General features: G+C 41.4%; 1 protein-coding gene across 1 annotated transcript; it reads left to right on the forward strand.

Annotated features, from left to right (window-relative positions):
• Positions 1-8541: 8541 nt before the first annotated feature.
• LOC124144150 (kremen protein 1-like) lies at positions 8542-9834 on the forward strand. The gene is made up of 2 exons (XM_048387293.1): positions 8542-8660; positions 9426-9834. Exons 1-2 carry the CDS (start codon positions 8565-8567, stop codon positions 9570-9572), a joined length of 243 nt encoding a protein of 80 aa, XP_048243250.1. The 5' UTR covers positions 8542-8564; the 3' UTR covers positions 9573-9834.
• Positions 9835-23296: the final 13462 nt, after the last annotated feature.

Here is a 23296-nt window from a genome sequence, read left to right on the forward strand (position 1 = left end):
ATGGATTCCAAGATCCTCCGTTTGTCGACTTCATGACGGTGGATATTCCGTGCCGCCTGAGACTCCGGTGAATACCAGCTGTCTCCTAACAGAGGCATCGACATCACATCTGGTGAGTAACAGTATCTCTTTCTTCACAGAAGCATCGAATTCATATCTGCCAGTAACTCTTTCTTTTTCTGAACTAGTACTGTCGGGTAAAAGGATATGGGGATTGTAGTTAGAGCGTTGGTTCTTCACGCCAAGATGCAGTGTTCGATTCCTCGATTGATATATAACAATTGATGTGATGCCAATTTCTGGTATTCCCTGTCGTGATTTGCTGAACTATTGTTAAAAGCGGTGGTATAAAACGCAACTTATTCACATCCTCCACTTGAAGGGTCAAAATAACTGGCAAAGGCACACTACGCTGCATTAGCATTTTGTCTAGACATTCACTCCTACAATTCTACTTCATATACTATGCTTATATGATAAGTGACACATTGTGAGAAGAAACAGCAACCTTACCAATATTAACTGCTGCCGTGGTGTAGTGGATAGACCGTATGTCTGGAGAGTGGAAGGTAGGTTGTACGATCTTCTGGCCACGTCCTACCAAAATGTGTGAAAATATTGTACTTGTTGCTACCCTGCCTGACGCTTGGCCTTAAAGAGATAAACAAGGACTGGTCAGCTCCGAGTCAGTATACCCTGTCGGAGTGGGGTATTCATGTTAAACTGCGGCCTGGTATCTTAGTGGGCTGGCTGTACAAAACCTGTGTACCACCGTGTAAGACCAGTACAGGCACACGCACGCATACACGCACGCACGCACGCACGCACGCACGCACGCACACATGGCGCTTCATGAGTGAGCTAATCTTGAACGAGACGTTAGACCCCATTTTTACCAAACCTCCTCACTTGTGTATTTGACATGAACATTGGAGTATTAGATTAATATACTCTTAAAAGAAAGGAGGGGAATATGAAATATGAATGTTAATACCAAGTATAAGAACAAAGATAAGTCTTGATGACAATCATCCTATGCAAGAAGGCCTATGCCATCTATAAAGCTTAACACCAAAATACATCATGTAGGTTGCACGTGCCCCACGCAGTAGCGCCTCACATGTGCGTAGGGTGTCATTCGTTAATTTGACACTTTCAAGGAAGGTCGATGAACCTCTGTGGACCATTATTTCTGTCAAACCTATTGATACAGTTGTGCTTTGCTTGATTTCATTCTTTGTTTGTGTTTGAACAACCGATGCGGCGTGCAATGTCTACGGCTATTGATATGCTGGAAACTGACTGAAGTCACCCTGCAATGGCTAATACGTTCAATGTTTCACAGGAAACAGGTACCAACAAACCAAAACTGTTGAAGATCGACCCCGTTCAGGTCAACGACAAGAGTACATGATCCGATTGATCCAAAACCAGGCTCTACGAAATTGAGCACAAACAGCGAAACAAATTACTGCAAACATTCACCAGGCTACTGGAGTACGAGAAACGGGTCAGACGATTAGAAATCATCAGCTCATCTCCATGCTGGACAGCCACGTGTTGTACCGCCCCTTACAAGTCGTCGTATTGCCATCAGACGTTGGTGTGCTCATCGTCGAAACGGGGGAAATCGTCGCTGGTCACGTGTCATGTTTTTAGATGAGTCCCGATTCACTTTGCACTTCCATTATGGGCGTGGTCGGGTCGGGCGACGTCGAAATGAAGGTCAAGTCAAAGTCAACCTGAGACTCATGACAGATTTGGCAGTGGATCGGTTATGGTCTGGGATGGCATCACTATGACTGAGTGAACCCCACTCCATATTGTAAAAGGAAGGGTCAGGAAAAAGGTAAAAGGAAGGAGACGTGTGCGTCAATGTCCTAGGCCGCCGACCACGTTAACAGAACTTGGCCAGGTGCTGCAAGAGGAGTGGGGCAGACTCCCTCAAATCGCCATTGGAAGACTCATACGCAGTATCGTGGCGTTATTACGCACTACTGATCCAAAAACGGCAACCGTGAAATTTTCCATGTTACCCCTATCGTCCTTCAAGATCATTGGCGGTCATCACATCTACTGGCATACGTCACTACCAGTGGTAATATGCGTTCGTTATTATCATACACCTATTACTAGAAACTAATATCTCTTACAACTTTGGAAATTCTAAGTTATTTCCGAGTGTCCCCTACCTTTTAAGGGTATGTTCGAGTGAATGCGCCACATTAAGCAATATACCAGATAAAGCACAGCAGGATAGGTAGCTATTCGGGTTTGGATCAGATACACCAGTGACAAAAATACAACAACAACACCAGAGAACAATCCGTCTCGGTTATCCGTCTTGACAAATTCCACTAGGTGCAATAGGCAAAGCGTGGTAGAAACCATGTGAATGGAAGAAGAACGAGCCATGCCGTACGTGGAGACACGTTGACACGCGGTCAGCCATGGTATAGATCCTCAATCCACGCATACATTACGGGACACCAATCTACCCCGGGGAATCCATCAGGGGTAGATGGAGACATTTTGTGAAACAGTGCATCCCATCTCCCACATTCCCTGCTTACGCGAAGATGAGGAGCAGCTGCAATGTATGTACTTGCCTAAACCTTACTGAACAATGAGAATACATCACTCAACCCTATCGCACACAAAGAATTTAAAATTGAATTGAATAGTAAATAGTGTGTAGTAAAGAAATAACTAATGTCTACAGAGACACGCCTCCCCAATGTCCTCAATGTACTGATAACCTTATGGCCCTTTGAATATTTCAGGAGAAGCAGCCTGTCTATTGGAATTGTTCTTTGTTTCTCTGGGGGGCGCGGGGGGCCCAGTCGCCTAAGGCGCCGCGATTCGCTGTGCAGAGTTGCGTCCCTTGGGCACGCCAGAAACCTATAATTGTGGGTTCGAATACCGGTTCGCCCCGATTATGTTTCTATGTTTGTCAGCACCATACCCGTGCTCGTGGGTTTTCACCGAAGTGGTTAACGTCTGAGACCTGCATGACTTCGGGCTTTCCTCCCACATTAGCTGACACGCCGCGATATAACTGGAATACTGTTAAAAGTGGCGTTAAACCCAACTCAATCACTCACACTCTTTGTTTCTCTGTTACAATTAATTTACGACTTACTGACAATTATTTGCAAATGCAATGACTAGATGCTGTAGTGCACAAGACGCTTAAACTGTTTCAGCAGCTTACTTGTCATGCGATGTCAGATGGTTCATTGAGTTGCAGTGTGTGAGTGAGTGGGTTTTAGGCCACTTTGAGCCTTATTCCAGCAATGGCCACCAGATTAAACAAAAGCGACAAAACCCTTTCCATATTCATAAGAAGTATCTGCTAAAAACAGAGTCGATTGTACGATTCCGACTTTTTCATGACCAAGTGTTCAAGAATCACTATCAAATAGCGATGATACCAGGTGTTCGCGAAAACGTGAACGTTTTCTGCCCTAATGGCTTCACCCGTCACAAACAAATGCTGAGGAGAGTCAAGTGTTCACTTTAGAATAACCATTGATACAAGTTAAAGTTGGGAATTGCACCGGACATCATATTGTCACTGATACGTCACATTTGGAAATGTCCTCTACCTTTTGAAAGCTTTGCTAAGGCCTTGAATTTTGTAAACTTGATCAAAACAACTTCTGAGTCGTATGACGCTCTTTGAAATATTGGTAGAAAGAGCATTGTCGATTGTATCTCAAGAGTTGCGAAATGTAAACACCAAAGGCTGGAGCTGCAGGAAGATTGCTCGACATGAAGGGAAAGTTGTCTATTGGAAAGTTGTAGTCATCCCTCTTGTCATACAGTCTTGTTGAGGGTGTTTTATCACTATGAATCTTTATACATAGATCTAAATATGAAGCCGATGACCTTCATACCAAGTATGCTGTACATCGTTGAGATGTGTTGTACGTGTTCCGTGAGCTAAGGTTTAGATTTGTGTGTCAGCTATTATGAATCTGCTATTGACTTGTAATCGATGAAGATTATGCAAATCTGTGTTGTGCACCTGATAACTGTACGATAAAGAAATAATCGATATCCTGTGAGAATACAGTCAAACATCGATAACCACACGTGCACGGAGCCGTGAAATATACACGCCCCAATTTAATTATGAAAACCCAATAATCCAGAAACTCTACGGTCTTTGCCCAGTCTCGGTCAAAGGTATTTACAAAAATAAACATGGGAACATACTAAGGAAGAAAAAATGAAAACAAAAATTGTTCAAAAACTAAATATTTACACTATGTCGCCCATGGGCGAGAATATGTTCCTTTATTTAAAACTCATGTTTTTGTTTCGCAAATACATAAATGTATTTCTTTCAAGTTTCATGACATAAACTTTAACTCATTTTTACTTAATTGAACGATTTTATAGCGATATTGAAATATTTCGCCACTGTGTACTTTATTGATTATTCATTGATCTTGGGTGGTCATTTACTGAATTGAAGATTTAGTTCTTTGCCAACCGGGTTTAACCTCTGCGTTTCAGTTCAAGAGAGTTGTCGTGCCATAGATGGAATATAGCTGGCTTTGGTATAAATAAAAGCGACAAAACCTTTCAATAATCGCATGAAATCTGTACCAAAACTAGAGTCCACTGTACGATTCCAACCATATAATAAAGATGTGTTTATGAATCACTATCAAACAGTTATGACACCATGTGTTCGCAAGAAGGCGAATGTATCCTGCCCAATCGGTGGCATCCGTCACAAACACATGCAGAGTCACCCAAACAAACACGGGAATGTTAGTGTACGATGACACATCACCCGTTTATGAAAGCGTATTACTGCCACAGCCTAAAAAATATCATCTCCGAAAAAGAAAGTATAATCCACGTAGATGATGTATATTTTAGATCGTGGAACCATACCCGTTTGACAACTTTATTAAAAAATCTGGAATCACAATAGAGGCTCCGCAAAGATGCATTGTTCAGAGCGATATGTCTATTAGTAGTTAATGATGATTCAAGTCTTCTTTGCATAGTGAGTGAGTGAGTATGGTTTTACGCCGCTTTTAGCAACAGTCAAACACTGTCGTTTACGAGGGCTGGTCAAAAACTTCAAACCTAACCAACAAAACCAACAATAATTTTGGGTGAAAGTGTTTTTAATTAACACGTCCCATTCTAATTCTGGAAACCCAATAGTCCAGAAACTCTACGGTCTTTGCCCAGTCTCGGTCAAAGGTATTTACAAAATTAAACATGCTGTTTTCATGGGAACATACTAAGGATTTTGGTTGGTGTGTTGTTTAACGCCGCACTCAGCAATATTCCAGCTATATGACGGCGGTCTGTAAAATAATCGATTCTGCACCATACAATCCAGTGATTGACATCATGAGCATCGATCCACGCAAATGGGATCGATGACATGTATCAACCAAGTCAGCGAGCCTGACCACCCGATCCCGTCAATCGCCTTTACGACAAGCATAGTCGCCCTTTACGGCAAGTATGGGTTGCTGAAGACCCATTCTACCCCGGAATCTTCACGGGTGGTCACATACTAAGAAAGAAAAAATGAAAATCAAATTGTTCAAAAACTCAATATTTACGATGAAGCAAATCATCATAAAAGGCACCGGTAATCGTCTTTTGACTTTCTAAGTAATCAACAAGGATGACACCCTTTGCATCAAAGAATACAGTGGCTATAACTTTCTTCATTGATCTTGAAGACTTGAATTTCTTTGGTGTCTGAGAAGTGGAATGGTGCGATTCCATGGATTGACGTTTTGACTCGGCATCATAGTGGTAGACCCATGTTCCATCACCCGTTACTAATCTCTTTTTGAATATGACGAAATCCTTCTCAATTAGCTTCAGATTTTCTCTGGCAACGTCAGTTCTTTTTTCCTTAAGATCAGAATTTAGAAACGTTGGCAACCATCGAGCAGATACCGATCTGTAAATGTTCATGAATAATGGTTTCAATAGATCCATGGCTTAGACCTGTGCCTTCCCCAAGTTCAGCAATTATAATACGTCTATTTGTCGGTATAAGTTTTTCTATCTCCTTGATTGAATCTTCTATTATGGAAGTTGAGGGACAACCAGACCTAGGATCACCATCAAAGCTTGTTCTCCCAGCCTTAAACATAGGTGCCCAACCTTTAACAGTGGAATAGCTAGGGTGCTTATCCCAATACACTTGTGACATGCGGTCATGAATGTCTTGGGGAGTACTTTTCTCTTAAGTCAAAAACTTGATGACTGCTCCGAACTGGTTCTTTTCCATTTTTGTGTCCATTTGGACCCCTATCATGTTCAACTGGCTGTCACTTATATACAAACGGCCTAAACAGACCAAATATACTTGCAATGAACTACTCAAACAATGTACTTCATTGACTAGTTCATTTGGACTGTAGTTGAAATTTACTCAGGCTTAGAACTTTTTTACCAGCTCGCGTATTTACCACCTGAGCTAGAAATAAAGAAGACCAATGAAACCGCATCGTATGTTTCATATTTCGATTAATGCATAAAGACTGATAAAAATATGACTGTATGACAATAGGGATCACTCCAACTTTCCAATAGTCAACTTTCCCGATAAGTTGAGAATATTGCAGCAGGTCCAGCCTTTGGTTTCTACATTTCACAACGTTTGATGCTCAATCCAGAATGCTCTTTCTAGAAAGCTTTCAAAAAGCGTCATACGACTCATGTAAAGAGATGTTTTGCTCAGGGTTACATGTAAGACCTTAGCAAAGCTTTTAAAACGTTTTATGGCAAACATGGGGAGGACATTTCAAAATTGAATCTTCACTGACAAAATAAAATGTCTGATGTCTGATGCAGTTCCCCATTTGACCTGTACCATAGGTTCTCGTGTTGACTTGCCTTTACATCGTACAACTGACTCCGCTTTTAGCCGATAGTCCTTAAGATTATGGAAATCTTTTTATCGCTTTTATGTTCCGGACATCCAGCACATCCGACATAGAATATTTGTTTACGTAACACTTGAGGCACAAGTATAGTATTTTAGTACTTTTCCTATAAAGTAATCCATCCTGTTCATGTATGTCCCTCATGTCCTCAGAGTAAGCATCACCCATGTCAAGGACGTCCCTGTGATGCAGCTCACACATGTGCTGCCGTGGAGGCAGCATCCAGCTTCATCTGCTTACCTGTGCCAGGTGACTATATTTTTGTACCATGACTCGTGCATTTGTTTAACACTGTTCATATATAAAAGTGTAAATAATGCTATTCCGTAACACGTAGTTGGGTGATAATATTATGTTTTTAACCTGCCGGGCAAAAGAAAGTATACACCTACGTCTGATGGCTGCTAACAACGAAACAAACCAGAAATGGTTATTCGATTGTGATTTGATACGGGTGTCAGATTTGTGTTTATACGGGTGTCAGATTTGTGTTTATACGGGTGTCAGATTTGTGTTTTGGATCTGAAGTTTGCAGTGTTTCGGCGACGTAACGTTTTTTTTATAACTTTGGGAATTTTGTTTTATTCAAATCCAATTTACAAATGTATACTTATACTTTCTTTTGCCCGGCAATTTGTCAGCCTTTGGAACAAATCCCAAATACATGTATGAACTGTATGTTTACTCAGAGGATACAATGGATATCCCAACATAACCAGTATACCAGTTCTGTGTGATCAAATTGTGTACATTAAACGTTCCTATAAAAAGAACTTTTACAGTTCAGAAAATACGCAGACAATAGAACGTATTCATTTTTTTGTTAAATATCCTGGACTATAGGCTAAAACCTTGATACATGTAGGTATAATGACTAGGTACATATAGTAACAAATTGGATCACACGTTGCAGCCAGTATGTGTTTATGACATTTAAACATGTATTTCAATTTTTTTTCGGATTTTATAAAACGGTGTACATTCAGGCTATTTAATCTACTTCTGGAAACGTATTTTTATGGTGTAAAATTGAATTCCTTAACAGATTCGAATATTTTCCTAAACTTAACACCAGATCCCCAAAGGACCTCCACTACAATATATTTCCATTCCAGTTGCAGCAACTACTTTAACAACTGAACCTCCAACTTCTACTACTACAACAGCTACTACTACTACCACCACTACTACTACTACTACTACTACTACTACTACTACTACTACTACTACTACTACTACTACTACTACTACTTCTGCAACTAGTTCGTCGACAACTGCATTGCCCCTTTGCCGTAGGAACAATTTCCCTAAAAATCATTGCTTCTGTTGTTTTTGATTGATGTACATGCATTCGTCTTCATGTATTTTCGGCATGACTTTACCAAGATCTTTAAAGGTTTTATTTCAATATAAATAATGATCATAGCGACAAGGTCGTGATTGCTGCTCAAACCAAACGTGTCGCGACGTGCTCTGATGAGTTCGAGTTTCTAAAGAAAAATGTAGTTATCGAAATGTAAGACTCGATTTCCTCAAAATAAGACAACATTTTAAATGTTTCACTGCGTCGATATGATTTTAGGTTGCAAGTACATGGGATGCTATTTGGATGACAACAACAGAATGATAAAGGACATCTGGGTGGAAAGTGATGTTATGACTCTGGAATGGTGCATGACGAAATGCAGAGGGGGCAACCATACCTTTGCTGGTCTCGAGGTACGTCTTACTGAAAACCACTATGGCAACATTTTGCCAATTGACATCCGCTCACTTAAAAAGCTGCTCATCTCTTGGCCAGACTCTCAAATTTGTCTGATGAACTGAAGACATATCCTTGCAAATAACGCTATCTAGTCTAGCTGCACTCCCTTCTGTTAGCACAACATTTCAAAACATTATGATCTTCACGGGTGTCAGTTGTATTAAGGCGAGTCAGCTTGATGTGGGAGGAAATCCCTAGGTAATGCAGGTTTTGGACATTAAACACGTTTGAGACGTCCACAGGCATGGGTATAGTGCTGACAAACCTAGTTACATAGCCACGGATACCCTGGATTCGAACATACGATCATAGGTTGTGGCGCACCAAAGGGACATAACTCTCCGCCTAAGACTACTGGACCACCCATACCCCCTCCTGAATAATATATGACGTATTGTTATTTGACTCATTTTTAAAATTGTATTAGTGAAATGGAAATCAAATAACTCGAAGGCCCGGGCTCAATTCCCCACGAAGGTACAATGTGTGAATCCCATTTCTGGCGTCACTCGCCATGATATTGCTCGAATATTGCTAAATGGGGCCTAAAACCACACTCACTCACTCACTTACTGTCCATTTAATCATCACTTAACTTTTAAATATAGTTTTTATCATAAATGTTTTTTATTCATGTGAGTAACACACCTCGGATATAACGAACTGATTTTATTTTATTTATATTTCATATCCAGAACTAAACTTTTTTTCCCTTTCAGCACTACAGACACTGCTTCTGTGGCGACTCCTATGATGAGTCCGTGTACCCAAAGAAGGCCGAGTCCGAGTGTAACACGCCATGTACAGGGAATCCACAACAGATGTGTGGAGGCGTGTGGAGACTGTCAATGTTCAGATGTCGTTGACATGTTAGTTGATGTTAATCGTGGGGGAATACTTATGTTTAGATATCTTTAAATGTTAGAGTGGTATATATGTATTATCGCACATGTAATATTGAGCGAGAATGGATTACGCCACTTTTAGCAGTATTTCAGCACATCGCATCACACCAGAAATGGGCTTCACACGTTGTAATCATGCGGAGAAGCGAACGCTTTAGCCACTAGGCCACCACACCGCCGCCATATCTAGGCAGGGGTTTGGGGGACAAGAAGGAAGGGAGAGAGGGGCAGCAAGGGGGGGGGGGGGGGGGGGGGGGGGGGGCAGAGTTTAGGTAAGAGAGGGCAGGGAGGGGGTTAGAGTTTAGGTGAGAGGGGGCAGGAAGTTGGCAAGAGTAGAGGAGAATCGGTGTGTGTGGAAGGGGCAGGATGGGGATAGATTGGGTGATAGAATAAAGTAAGGGATCTAGAGGGGGCAGGGAGTGGGCTAAAGTGTAGGGGAGACTGGGGCAGGAAGGTGGCTAAAGTGGAGGGGAGAGAGGGGGCAGGAAGTGGGCTAAAGTGGAGGGGAGAGAGGGGGCAGGAAGTGGGCTAAAGTGGAGGGAGAGAGGGGGCAGGAAGTGGGTTAAAGTGTAGGGGAGAGAGGGGGCAGGAAGGGGGCTAAAGTGGAGGGGAGAGAGGGGGCAGGAAGGGGGGCTAAAGTAGAGGGGAGAGAGGGGGCAGGAAGGGGGCTAAAGTGGAGGGGAGAGAGGGGGCAGGAAGGGGGCTAAAGTGGAGGGGAGAGAGGGGGCAGGAAGTGGGCTAAAGTGGAGGGGAGAGAGGGGGCAGGAAGTGGGCTAAAGTGGAGGGGAGAGAAGGGCAGGAAGTGGGCTAAAGTGGAGGGGAGACTGGGGCAGGAAGTTGGCTAAACTGGAGGGGAGAGAGGGGGCAGGAAGGGGGCTAAAGTGGAGGGGAGAGAAGGGGCAGGAAGTGGGCTAAAGTGGAGGGGAGAGAGGGGGCAGGAAGTGGGTTAAAGTGTAGGGGAGAGAGGGGGCAGGAAGGGGGATAAAGTGTAGGGGAAAGAGGGGGCAGGAAGTGGGCTAAAGTGCAGGGGAGACTGGGGCAGGAAGGTGGCTAAAGTGGAGGGGAGAGAGGGGGCAGGAAGTGGGATAAAGTGTAGGGGAGAGAGGGGGCAGGAAGGGGGATAAAGTGTAGGGGAAAGAGAGGGGCAGGAAGTGGGCTAAAATGGAGGGGAGAGAGGGGGCAGGAAGTGGGTTAAAGTTGAGGGGAGAGAGGGGGCAGGAAGGGGGTTAAAGTGTAGGGGAGAGAGGGGGCAGGAAGTGGGCTAAAGTGTAGGGGAGACTGGGGCAGGAAGGTGGCTAAAGTGGAGGGGAGAGAGGGGGCAGGAAGTGGGCTAAAGTGGAGGGGAGAGAGGGGGCAGGAAGTGGGCTAAAGTGGAGGGGAGAGAGGGGGCAGGAAGTGGGTTAAAGTGTAGGGGAGAGAGGGGGCAGGAAGGGGGCTAAAGTGGAGGGGAGAGAGGGGGCAGGAAGGGGGGCTAAAGTAGAGGGGAGAGAGGGGGCAGGAAGTGGGCTAAAGTGGAGGGGAGAGAGGGGGCAGGAAGTGGGTTAAAGTGGAGGGGAGAGAGGGGGCAGGAAGGGGGCTAAAGTGGAGGGGAGAGAGGGGGCAGGAAGTGGGCTAAAGTGGAGGGGAGAGAGGGGGCAGGAAGGGGGATAAAGTGGTGGGGAGACTGGGGCAGGAAGGGGGTTAAAGTGAAGGGAGAGAGGGGGCAGGAAGGGGGCTAAAGTGGAGGGGAGAGAGGGGGCAGGAAGTGGGCTAAAGTGGAGGGGAGAGTGGGGCAGGAAGTGGGCTAAAGTGGAGGGGAGACTGGGGCAGGAAGTGGGCTAAAGTGGAGGGGAGACTGGGGCAGGAAGTTGGCTAAACTGGAGGGGAGAGAGGGGGCAGGAAGTGGGCTAAAGTGGAGGGGAGAGAAGGGGCAGGAAGTGGGCTAAAGTGGAGGGGAGAGAGGGGGCAGGAAGTGGGTTAAAGTGGAGGGGAGAGAGGGGGCAGGAAGGGGGATAAAGTGTAGGGGAAAGAGGGGGCAGGAAGTGGGCTAAAGTGGAGGGGAGACTGGGGCAGGAAGTGCTCTAAAGTGGAGGGGAGAGAGGGGGCAGGAAGTGGGTTAAAGTTGAGGGGAGAGAGGGGGCAGGAAGGGGGTTAAAGTGTAGGGGAGAGAGGGGGCAGGAAGGGGATAAAGTGGAGGGGAGACTGGGGCAGGAAGGGGGATAAAGTGGAGGGATAGAGGGACAGGACGTAGGCAAAAGTGGAGGGAGAGAGGGGCAGGAAGGGGGGTTAAGTGGAGGGGAGAGAGGGGGCAAGAGGTGGGCTAAAGTTGAGGGGGTAGTGGGGGCATGAAGTGGGCTAAAGAGGAGGGGAGAGAGGGGCAGGAAGGGGCTTAAGTGGAGGGGAGAGAGGGGCAGGAAGGGGGTTAAAGTGTAGGGGAGAGAGGGGGCAGAAAGGGGGCTAAAGTGGAGGGAGGAGAGGGGGCAGGAAGGGGGCTAAAGTGGAGAGGAGACTGGGGGCAGGAAGTGGGCTAAACTGGAGGGATGATCGCCTGTCTTACTGAGCATGTGTTTCGCTGCGGGAACTTCTTGCCCTTCCATGTTTATGGTCCGACATACCCCAAGACTCCTTTACATTGTAGCCGCCATTATAGTGAGTGAGTTTTGTTTTACGTCACCTTTAACGTTATTACTGGCAAATGTGTGAAATGTTTTTCACACATTGTCCCCACGTGAAGATTTGAACCCAGGCTTGGGCGTCACGAGTGAAACCTATAACCACTAGGCTACCACGCCGCACTGACCATTATGCAAAATGTAGGAGACCGACTATTTGATATTTGACAGAAATATCCTGAAAGAAATGTGTTTTGCACAGATATATAAATGTTCAGCTCATTTCAGAAAGAAAGATTGTATGCTTTGAAACAGTAGCCCGATAATAGCCTGTTTATGTCAAAAAGTCCCATCACCTCCTGCTGCCACTCCTCTTCAGAAATTAAAAAATCCATTTGATGACACAGCCGTTTTTATCCGCGTGGAAGCCCCTTTGTTCCCCTCACGAGTACAGCTGATGTTGATAGTAACTGAGTCATTATTTATCAGTGCAAAAGATGGCAATCTCTTTGGTGTGTGATCAAACTAACACAATAAGGTTATCTGTAAATAATATATGTTGCGAATATTTTTGAATAGATCTTCAATGTTAACTTCACCTGCAACTTTGAAAACAAACACAGTAACACCCATTGATTTAGCAAGAACGGTTCTTCCCTGCAGTCAATATTGCCTTGCTGGAAGGCGAAGTGGTTTGGCATCAATTAGACAATATTTGTTGGTCACTATGCAACTATTTACTTGTAAAACTTCAACTTTGTATTGCGCAATTCATGAGCTGGTGAATAAAATCTTTGTATTAACCAGGCGCATCACATTATAAATAAGTTATACAGAGATATAATGAAACAATGGTGTGATTGGTTCCAGTCTATACAGTAGTGCATTGTTTGGCAGGTTGCTACGGTAACGGCCATATACATCCTTCCTAAGTTTCCTAAGAAGGAAGAAGGAAGAGGACAAATACAGCATCAATAATATTTGCTGCGAACCAAAAATATGATTCCATATTTGTTTGGCTGATGATCAAGAATTGTTTGGGCGTTTATGTCTTTATAAACCGAAAACAATTTGTCCACACCCACCAACGGACTGCTGTTTCCTGAAAATAGAAAGTAGGAAGGAAAGGCTTGTGTCGTAATTGTTTGGTTAGTTCCCAGCTAGCTCAAAACCTCATTTTTTCAGCTCAAATGCAGTCACATGTAACACAGGTGTAAATTGGCTGAACACTGGGGGATTAAAGTATAGTCTGTTCCATCTCCTGACCATACCAGACATCAGATTTAGTTTGTATGAAAAATAATATAATGGTTGAAGGATGACTGGGGGAAAGGACCGTCCACCCATTGTTCAGTGACGTAGTCCGCAAACTTGACAACTTGATGGACATGTGTTGGTCCATTTTCCACCAGGTCCATGTTGGTCCACCAGGCATCCTCAAAACGTACAGTTGCTAATGGCAACGTGGCTGCACGTCTCCTTGTACGGGGACTGGAGGCCTAACAGCTGAGGCTGGCGCCAAAGGCACTGGGAATATTGGAGAGAAAAAACTTTCACTTCTGTTGTAGGAAAGATTGCTCTGACACCATTCTAAGCCGCTTGTTTGAAGTCCTTAAAAACGGAACGCGGTTGTAGATCAGCTGGTAGTTGGTCACGGACGGCTTAAAAACTCTTGGTGTACTTTGTTTCCCTTCTCGTCGGGTAGTAGTGCATATATACGCGCGGGAACATCTCTCCCTCTACAAAGGCATTGATCGTATACAGTTGGTGGTAAAGGGCAGGCAGGATAGGAATGTTCCATCGCAGTACCAGGTGTCGGCAGCAGCAAGGTTGCGGTTCTGACCAACACTTCGTAACTTGATCTCAATATACCTAGTCACTTCAAGAAAGTTAATACTAACCACAACACAACCAGGTGATAGGTGTTCACTCTAAATTCAACTGTCAAATGCTATCTTCAACTTCTAAGCTTTAAGCTGACTAGCGTTCACCCGTCAGGAACTGACTATAAGCCCCCAGCCATTATCCCCTTTATCCTTCCGAATTTCAGTTTATAACTAAATTGGAAAGCCCCACTGTGCCCTCACCCTGGGTGTAGTTATATGGGATTAAGAGCTACAGCTCTCAATATCACAGGGGACACATATCAAAGCCAGCTCAAGATCATACGTGACACAGATCAAAAACAACTCAGTATCATAGGGGACACATATCAAAGACAACTCAATATCATAGGGGACACATATCAAAGACAACTCAATATCATAGGGGACACATATCAAAGACAACTCAATATCATAGGGGACACATATCAAAGGCAACTCAATATCATAGGGGACACATATCAAAGACAACTCAATATCATAGGGGACACATATCAAAAACAACTCAATATCATAGGGGACACATATCAAAGACAACTCAATATCACAGGGGACACATATCAAAGACAACTCAATATCACAAGGACACAGATCAAAGACAACTCAAAATTATAGGGGGCACATATCAAAGCCAACTCAATATTATAGGGGACACATATCAAAGACAACTCAATATCATAGGGGACAGAAATCAAAGACAACTCAATATCATTGGGGACACATACCAAAGACAACTCAATATCACAGGGACACATATCAAACACAACACAATATCATAGGGGACAGAAATCAAAGACAACTCAATATCATTGGGGACACATACCAAAGACAACTCAATATCACAGGGACACATATCAAACACAACTCAATATCATAGGGGACAGAAATCAAAGACAACTCAATATCATTGGGGACACATACCAAAGACAACTCAATATCACAGGGACACATATCAAACACAACTCAATATCATAGGGGACACATACCAAAGACAACTCAATATCACAGGGACACATATCAAACACAACTCAATATCATAGGGGACAGAAATCAAAGACAACTCAATATCATTGGGGACACATACCAAAGACAACTCAATATCACAGGGACACATATCAAACACAACTCAATATCATAGGGGACAGAAATCAAAGACAACTCAATATCACAGGGACACATATCAAACACAACTCAATATCATAGGGGACACATACCAAAGACAACTCAATATCACAGGGACACATATCAAACACAACTCAATATCATAGGGGACACATATCAAAGACAACTCAATATCACAGGGGACACATATCAAAGACAACTCAATATCATAGGGGACACATATCAAAGACAACTCAATATCATTGGGGACACATATCAAAGACAACTCAATACCATAGGGGACACATATCAAAGACAACTCAATATCACAGGGGACACATATCAAAGACAACTCAATATCATTGGGGACACATACCAAAGACAACTCAATATCATTGGGGACACATATCAAAAACAACTCAATATCATAGGGCACACATATCAAAGACAACTCAATATCATTGGGGACACATACCAAAGACAACTCAATATCATTGGGGACACATACCAAAGACAACTCAATATCACAGGGGACACATATCAAAAACAACTCAATATCATAGGGGACATATATCAAAGACAACTCAATATCATTGGGGACACATATCGAAGACAACTCAATATCACAGGGGACACATATCAAAGACAACTCAATATCATTGGGGACACATACCAAAGACAACTCAATATCATTGGGGACACATATCAAAAACAACTCAATATCATAGGGGACACATATCAAAGTCAACTCAATATTATAGGGGGCACATATCAAAGCCAACTCAATATTATAGGGGACACATATCAAAGCCAACTCAATATTATAGGAGACACATATCAAAAACAACTCAATATTATAGGGGACACATATAAAAAACAACTCAATATCACAGGGACACATATCAAAGACAACTCAATATCATAGGGGACAGAAATCAAAGACAACTCAATATCATTGGGGACACATACCAAAGACAACTCAATATCACAGGGACACATATCAAAGACAACTCAATATCACAGGGGACACATACCAAAGACAACTCAATATCACAGGGACACATATCAAACACAACTCAATATCATTGGGGACACATATCAAAGACAACTCAATATCATTGGGGACACATACCAAAGACAACTCAATATCATTGGGGACACATATCAAAGACAACTCAATATCATTGGGGACACATACCAAAGACAACTCAATATCATTGGGGACACATAACAAAAACAACTCAATATTATAGGGGACACATATCAAAGTCAACTCAATATCATTGGGGACACATACCAAAGACAACTCAATATCATTGGGGACACATAACAAAAACAACTCAATATTATAGGGGACACATTTCAAAGTCAACTCCATATTATAGGGGGCACACATCAAAGCCAACTCAATATTATAGGGGACACATATCAAAGCCAACTCAATATTATAGGGGACACATATAAAAAACAACTCAATATTATAGGGGACACAAATCAAAGACAACTCAATATCATTGGGGACACATACCAAAGACACCTCAATATCACAGGGACACATATCAAAGACAACTCAATATCATAGGGGACACATATCAAAGACAACTCAATATCACAGGGGACACATATCAAAGGCAACTCAATATCACAGGGACACATATCAAAGACAACTCAGTATCATAGGGGACACATATCAAAAACAACTCAATATCATAGGGGACATATATCAAAGACAATTCAATATCATTGGGGACACATATCAAAGACAACTCAATATCATTGGGGACACATATCAAAAACAACTCAATATCACAGGGGACACATATCAAAGACAACTCAATATCATAGGGGACACATATCAAAGACAACTCAATATCACAGGGGACACATATCAAAGACAACTCAATATCATAGGGGACACATATCAAAGACAACTCAATATCATTGGGGACACATACCAAAGACAACTCAACATCACAGGGGACACATATCAAAGACAACTCAATATCATAGGGGACATATATCAAACACAACTCAATATCAGTGGGGACACATATCAAAGACAACTCAATATCATTGGGGACACATACCAAAGACAACTCAATATCACAGGGGACACATATCAAAAACAACTCAATATCATAGGGGACATATATCAAAGACAACTCAATATCATTGGGGACACATACCAAAGACAACTCAATATCATAGGGGACACATATCAAAGACAACTCAATATCATTGGGGACACATACCAAAGACAACTCAATATCACAGGGGACACATATCAAAAACAACTCAATATCATAGGGGACATATATCAAAGACAACTCAATATCATTGGGGACACATATCAAAGACAACTCAATATCATTGGGGACACATACCAAAGACAACTAAATATCACAGGGGACACATATCAAAAAACAACTCAATATCATAGGGGACATATATTAAAGACAACTCAATATCATTGGGGACACATATCAAAGACAACTCAATATCACAGGGCACACATATCAAAGACAACTCAATATCATTGGGGACACATACCAAAGACAACTCAATATCACAGGGGACACATATCAAAGACAACTCAATATCACAGGGGACACATATCAAACACAAATCCATATCATAGGGGACACATATCAAAAACAACTCAATATCATAGGGGACACATATCAAAGACAACTCAATATCATAGGGGACACATATTAAAGACAACTCAATATCATAGGGGACACATATCAAAGACAACTCAATATCACAGGGGACACATATCAAAGCCAAATCAATATTATAGGGGACACATATCAAAGACAAATCAATATCATAGGGGACACATATCAAAAACAACTCAATATCATAGGGGACACATATCAAAGACAATTCAATATCATAGGGGACACATATCAAAGACAACTCAATATCATAGGGGACACATATCAAAGACAACTCAATATCACAGGGGACACATATCAAAGACAACTCAATATCATTGGGGACACATATCAAAGCCAAATCAATATCACAGGGGACACATATCAAAGACAACTCAATATCATTGGGGACACATATCAAAGCCAAATCAATATCACAGGGGACACATATCAAAGACAACTCAATATCACAGGGACACAGATCAAAGACAACTCAATATCACAGGGGACACATATCAAAGACAACTCAATATCATTGGGGACACATATCAAAGCCAAATCAATATCACAGGGGACACATATAAAAGCCAGCTCAAGATCATACGTGACACATATCAAAGACAACTCAGTATCATAGGGGACACATATCAAAGACAACTCAGTATCATAGGGGACACATATCAAAGATCACTGAACGCCTGTACCAACGGTCATTCGATCTTATTAACGATACATTGGGTCACCCTGGTACAACGAGCAATCGTACTCTTCATTCATAATCGTCTTATTTGTATCCACCTCATAGCATTAAGCCTTCAGTTGATAACATGTGTAACGCTCCCGGCTGTCGGATCACGATGACACACAGCTATCCAGGTCATAGATAGCAATGACAGACACCACACAGGCGCCTTGATTGTGATTCTTGGATTGCCAGCATCATACATCTGCTCATGGGTTCATCTGAGTGGAAACTTCTGGCACGAATTCTGACTTTCCTCGCACATTACGAACATCGGGATGTAACTGTAGTACTGTTACAAGCGACGGTATAACCAACTCACTCACTCACTCACAGATTGCAGCACTATATAGGTCAGCTAGAAACCCAGAGTTTAATACGGGTGAAAACATTATTCTCAAAGGCAGATTTTTTAGGGATAAATGAAAACTAACAATAACAATGATGAAATGGACTCTGCGGCTTCACCATGACTTGCAATTGTTCACAACAAAGGTTTTTTTATAACTTCACACGTGCTGGTCAATAATTAGGCCTCAGTGCATCCTCTTTACATCACCTACGGTACAAAGGCATACATTTACTAACACGCCACAGTGTTGATAGTGCGATATCTTCCCACCGAAACACCTCAGCTTGCTCCTTTCGACTGACGGTAGGTGGTGATACAAACATTGCTTAATCGCCGTAAATATTGTTAAATACTGGTAAGGGCTTTATTATATATTTCCGTGGATAGTTCGGAATAAAATTGATTCCAAAAATCTCACAAGAGGGGATATTTGCCATAAGATGAACGGGAAAGAAACAATTAATATACATATACATATATGTATATCATGGTACGAGCCCGTGGCGCTGTTCTATGTAATTACGTATAACGTGATGTACTTGTAGACACCCATGCCAAGCGATAATGTTGATGTACCCATAATGATACATGGGTGGTGACATAACCGCTGTATTCACCTTGTATTGGTGTCCTTAGCAGTTTTATATCATCCAGTCACTTTTTCCGTGTGTAGGGTTGAAGCGTTCAATCCTCAAGTCGTAGATCCGTTTCAATTCATTTTCTGTTTGTTTGTTTGTTGTTTAACGCCGCACTCGGCTATATTCAAGCTACATGACGGAGGTATGTGAATAATCGAGTCTGGACCAGTGATTGACATCATGAGCATCGATCTACGCAATTGGTATACGATGACATGCATCAACTAAGTCAGCGAACCTGACCACCCGATCCCGTTAGTCACCTCTTACGACAGGGTTGCTAAAGACCGATTCTAACCCGGACCTTCACGGGTCCAAGACACAAATGACTTGTTTTATTAGGGTCGCGTCATACCAAAAGACGTTGAAATATGGTACTTGTTATAGAGTTATATAAGTGCATTTATCTTTGACGCGACGTTAAACCCCTCTTCACCCCACCATGAGCCCAGACTAGTTTACGGATGCAGTTATTACCAAATTTGGTCAGACTGTCGAAAGAACACATTTACAAGTTTAAAAGGGCTACAAGTCAATTACTTATAGGAGTAAGATATCTTTGTTGGCTTCAATGATATATGCAGTTTCAAAAGATTGGTAAATTACGTTGAGAATACTCAGTTACTTTGATGTCTGCAGAAATATGCAGCCTGCTTGTGTATTTGGGTAAAATGTAGCCTAATACATACTCAGCGTTATTTTTAAGGGTCACGCATATAATACAAGATAAAAGTATTCAGCTTCTAAAAGTGCAGTTCATTTACATCTGGAATGAACCATTGTATGCCACATTGACGTTACTTGTCATGTATTGTGCATGGACTGAACCACTGGTTGCGTTCAGGCGAGTGTTTTGGGGTAGCTTTTTCCATCATCTTCAATCTGGCACTTTCCATTGTTTTTAATAGTCGTTGTCCATTTTTCCGGATCCAGGTTCATAAAAGCATCCAACCAGTGTTACACAAGGCACAAACAACATGTTCTTCACATGCTCTTCACATGCTTCACATACATGTTCTTTACATACTTCACATACATGTTCTTCACATACTTCACATACATGTTCTTCACATACTTCACATACATGTTCTTCACATACTTCACATACATGTTCTTCACATACTTCACATACATGTTCTTCACATACTTCACATTCATATTCTTCACATACTTCAAATTCATATTCTTCACATACTTCACATACATGTTCTTCACATGCTTCACATACATGTTCTTCACATACTTCACATTCATATTCTTCACATACTTCACATACATATTCTTCACATGCTTCACATACATATTCTTCACATACTTCACATTCATATTCTTCACATACTTCACATACATGTTCTTCACATACTTCACATACATGTTCTTCACATGCTTCACATACATGTTCTTCACATACTTCACATTCATATTCTTCACATACTTCACATACATATTCTTCACATGCTTCACATACATATTCTTCACATACTTCACATTCATATTCTTCACATACTTCACATACATGTTCTTCACATACTTCACATACATGTTCTTCACATACTTCACATACATGTTCTTCACATACTTCACATACATGTTCTTCACATACTTCGCATATATGTTCTTCACATACTTCACATACATGTTCTTCACATGCTTCACATACATGTTCTTCACATACTTCACATACGTGTTCTTCACATACTTCACATACATGTTCTTCACATGCTTCACATACATGTTCTTCACATACTTCACATACATGTTCTTCACATACTTCACATACATATTCTTCACATACTTCACATACATGTTTTTCACATACTTCACATACATGTTCTTCACATACTTCACATACATGTTCTTCACATACTTCACATACATGTTCTTTACATACTTCACATACATGTTCTTCACATGCTTCACATACATGTTCTTCACATACTTCGCATACATGTTCTTCACATACTTCACATACATGTTCTTCACATACTTCACATACATGTCCTTCACATACTTCACATACATGTTCTTCACATGCTTCACATACATGTTCTTCACATACTTCACATTCATGTTCTTCACATACTTCACATACATGTTCTTCACATACTTCACATACATGTTCTTCACATGCTTCACATACATGTTTTTCACATACTTCACATACTTCACATACATGTTCTTCACATACTTCACATACATGTTCTTCACATACTTCACATACATATTCTTCACAGACTTCACATACATGTTCTTCACATACTTCAAATACATATTCTTCACATACTTCGCATACATGTTCTTCACATACTTCACATACATGTTCTTCACATACTTCAAATACATATTCTTCACATACTTCACATACATATTCTTCACATACTTCACATGCATGTTCTTCACATGCTTCACAAACATGTTCTTCACAGTCATGCTTCACATACATGTTCTTCACTTACTTCACATACATGTTATTCACATACTTCACATACATATTCTTCACATACTTCACATTCATGTTCTTCACATACATGTTCTTCACATACTTCGCATATATGTTCTTCATATACTTCACATACATGTTCTTCACATGCTTCACATACATGTTCTTCACATACATGTTCTTCACATACTTCACATACATGTTCTTCACATACTTCACATACATGTTCTTCACATACTTCACATACATGTTCTTCACATGCTTCACATACATGTTCTTCACATACTTCGCATACATGTTCTTCACATACTTCACATACATGTTCTTCACATACTTCACATACATATTCTTCACATACTTCAGATTCATATTCTTCACATACTTCACATACATGTTCTTCACATACTTCACATACATGTTCTTTACATACTTCACATACATGTTCTTCACATACTTCGCATACATGTTCTTCACATGCTTCACATACATGTTCTTCACATACTTCACATACATGTTCTTCACATACTTCACATACATGTTCTTCACATGCTTCACATTCATGTTCTTCACATACTTCACATACATGTACTTCACATACTTCACATACATGTTCTTCACATACTTCACATACATGTTCTTCACATGCTTCACATACATGTTCTTCACATACTTCACATACATTTTCTTCACATGCTTCACATTCATGTTCTTCACATACTTCACATACATGTTCTTCACATACTTCACATACATGTTCTTCACATGCTTCACATACATGTTCTTCACATACTTCACACACATGTTCTTCACATACTTCACATGCATGTTCTTCACATGCTTCACAAACATGTTCTTCACAGTCATGCTTCACATACATGTTCTTCACATACTTCACATACATGTTATTCACATACTTCACATACATATTCTTCACATACTTCACATTCATGTTCTTCACATACATGTTCTTCACATACTTCACATACATGTTCTTCATATACTTCACATACATGTTCTTCACATACTTCACATACATGTTATTCACATACTTCACATACATATTCTTCACATACTTCACATTCATGTTCTTCACATACATGTTCTTCACATACTTCACATACATGTTCTTCACATGCTTCACATACATGTTCTTCACATGCTTCACATACATGTTCTTCACATGCTTCACATACATATTCTTCACATACTTCACATACATGTTCTTCACATACATGTTCTTCACATACTTCACATACATGTTCTTCACATACTTCACAT

Source organism: Haliotis rufescens, unplaced genomic scaffold, assembly GCF_023055435.1.
Source record: "Haliotis rufescens isolate VD_foot unplaced genomic scaffold, xgHalRufe1.0.p SCAF_7, whole genome shotgun sequence".
NCBI classification, from domain to species: domain Eukaryota; kingdom Metazoa; phylum Mollusca; class Gastropoda; order Lepetellida; family Haliotidae; genus Haliotis; species Haliotis rufescens.

What these genes read in the sequence shown, in the direction of transcription:
- LOC124144150 (XM_048387293.1), top strand. Translation starts at nt 8,565, where the DNA reads ATGATAAAGGACATCTGGGTGGAAAGTGATGTTATGACTCTGGAATGG. An exon ending in ATACCTTTGCTGGTCTCGAG is followed by an intron (nt 8,661 to 9,425) that starts GTACGTCTTACT and finishes TTTCCCTTTCAG; the next exon opens with CACTACAGACACTGCTTCTG.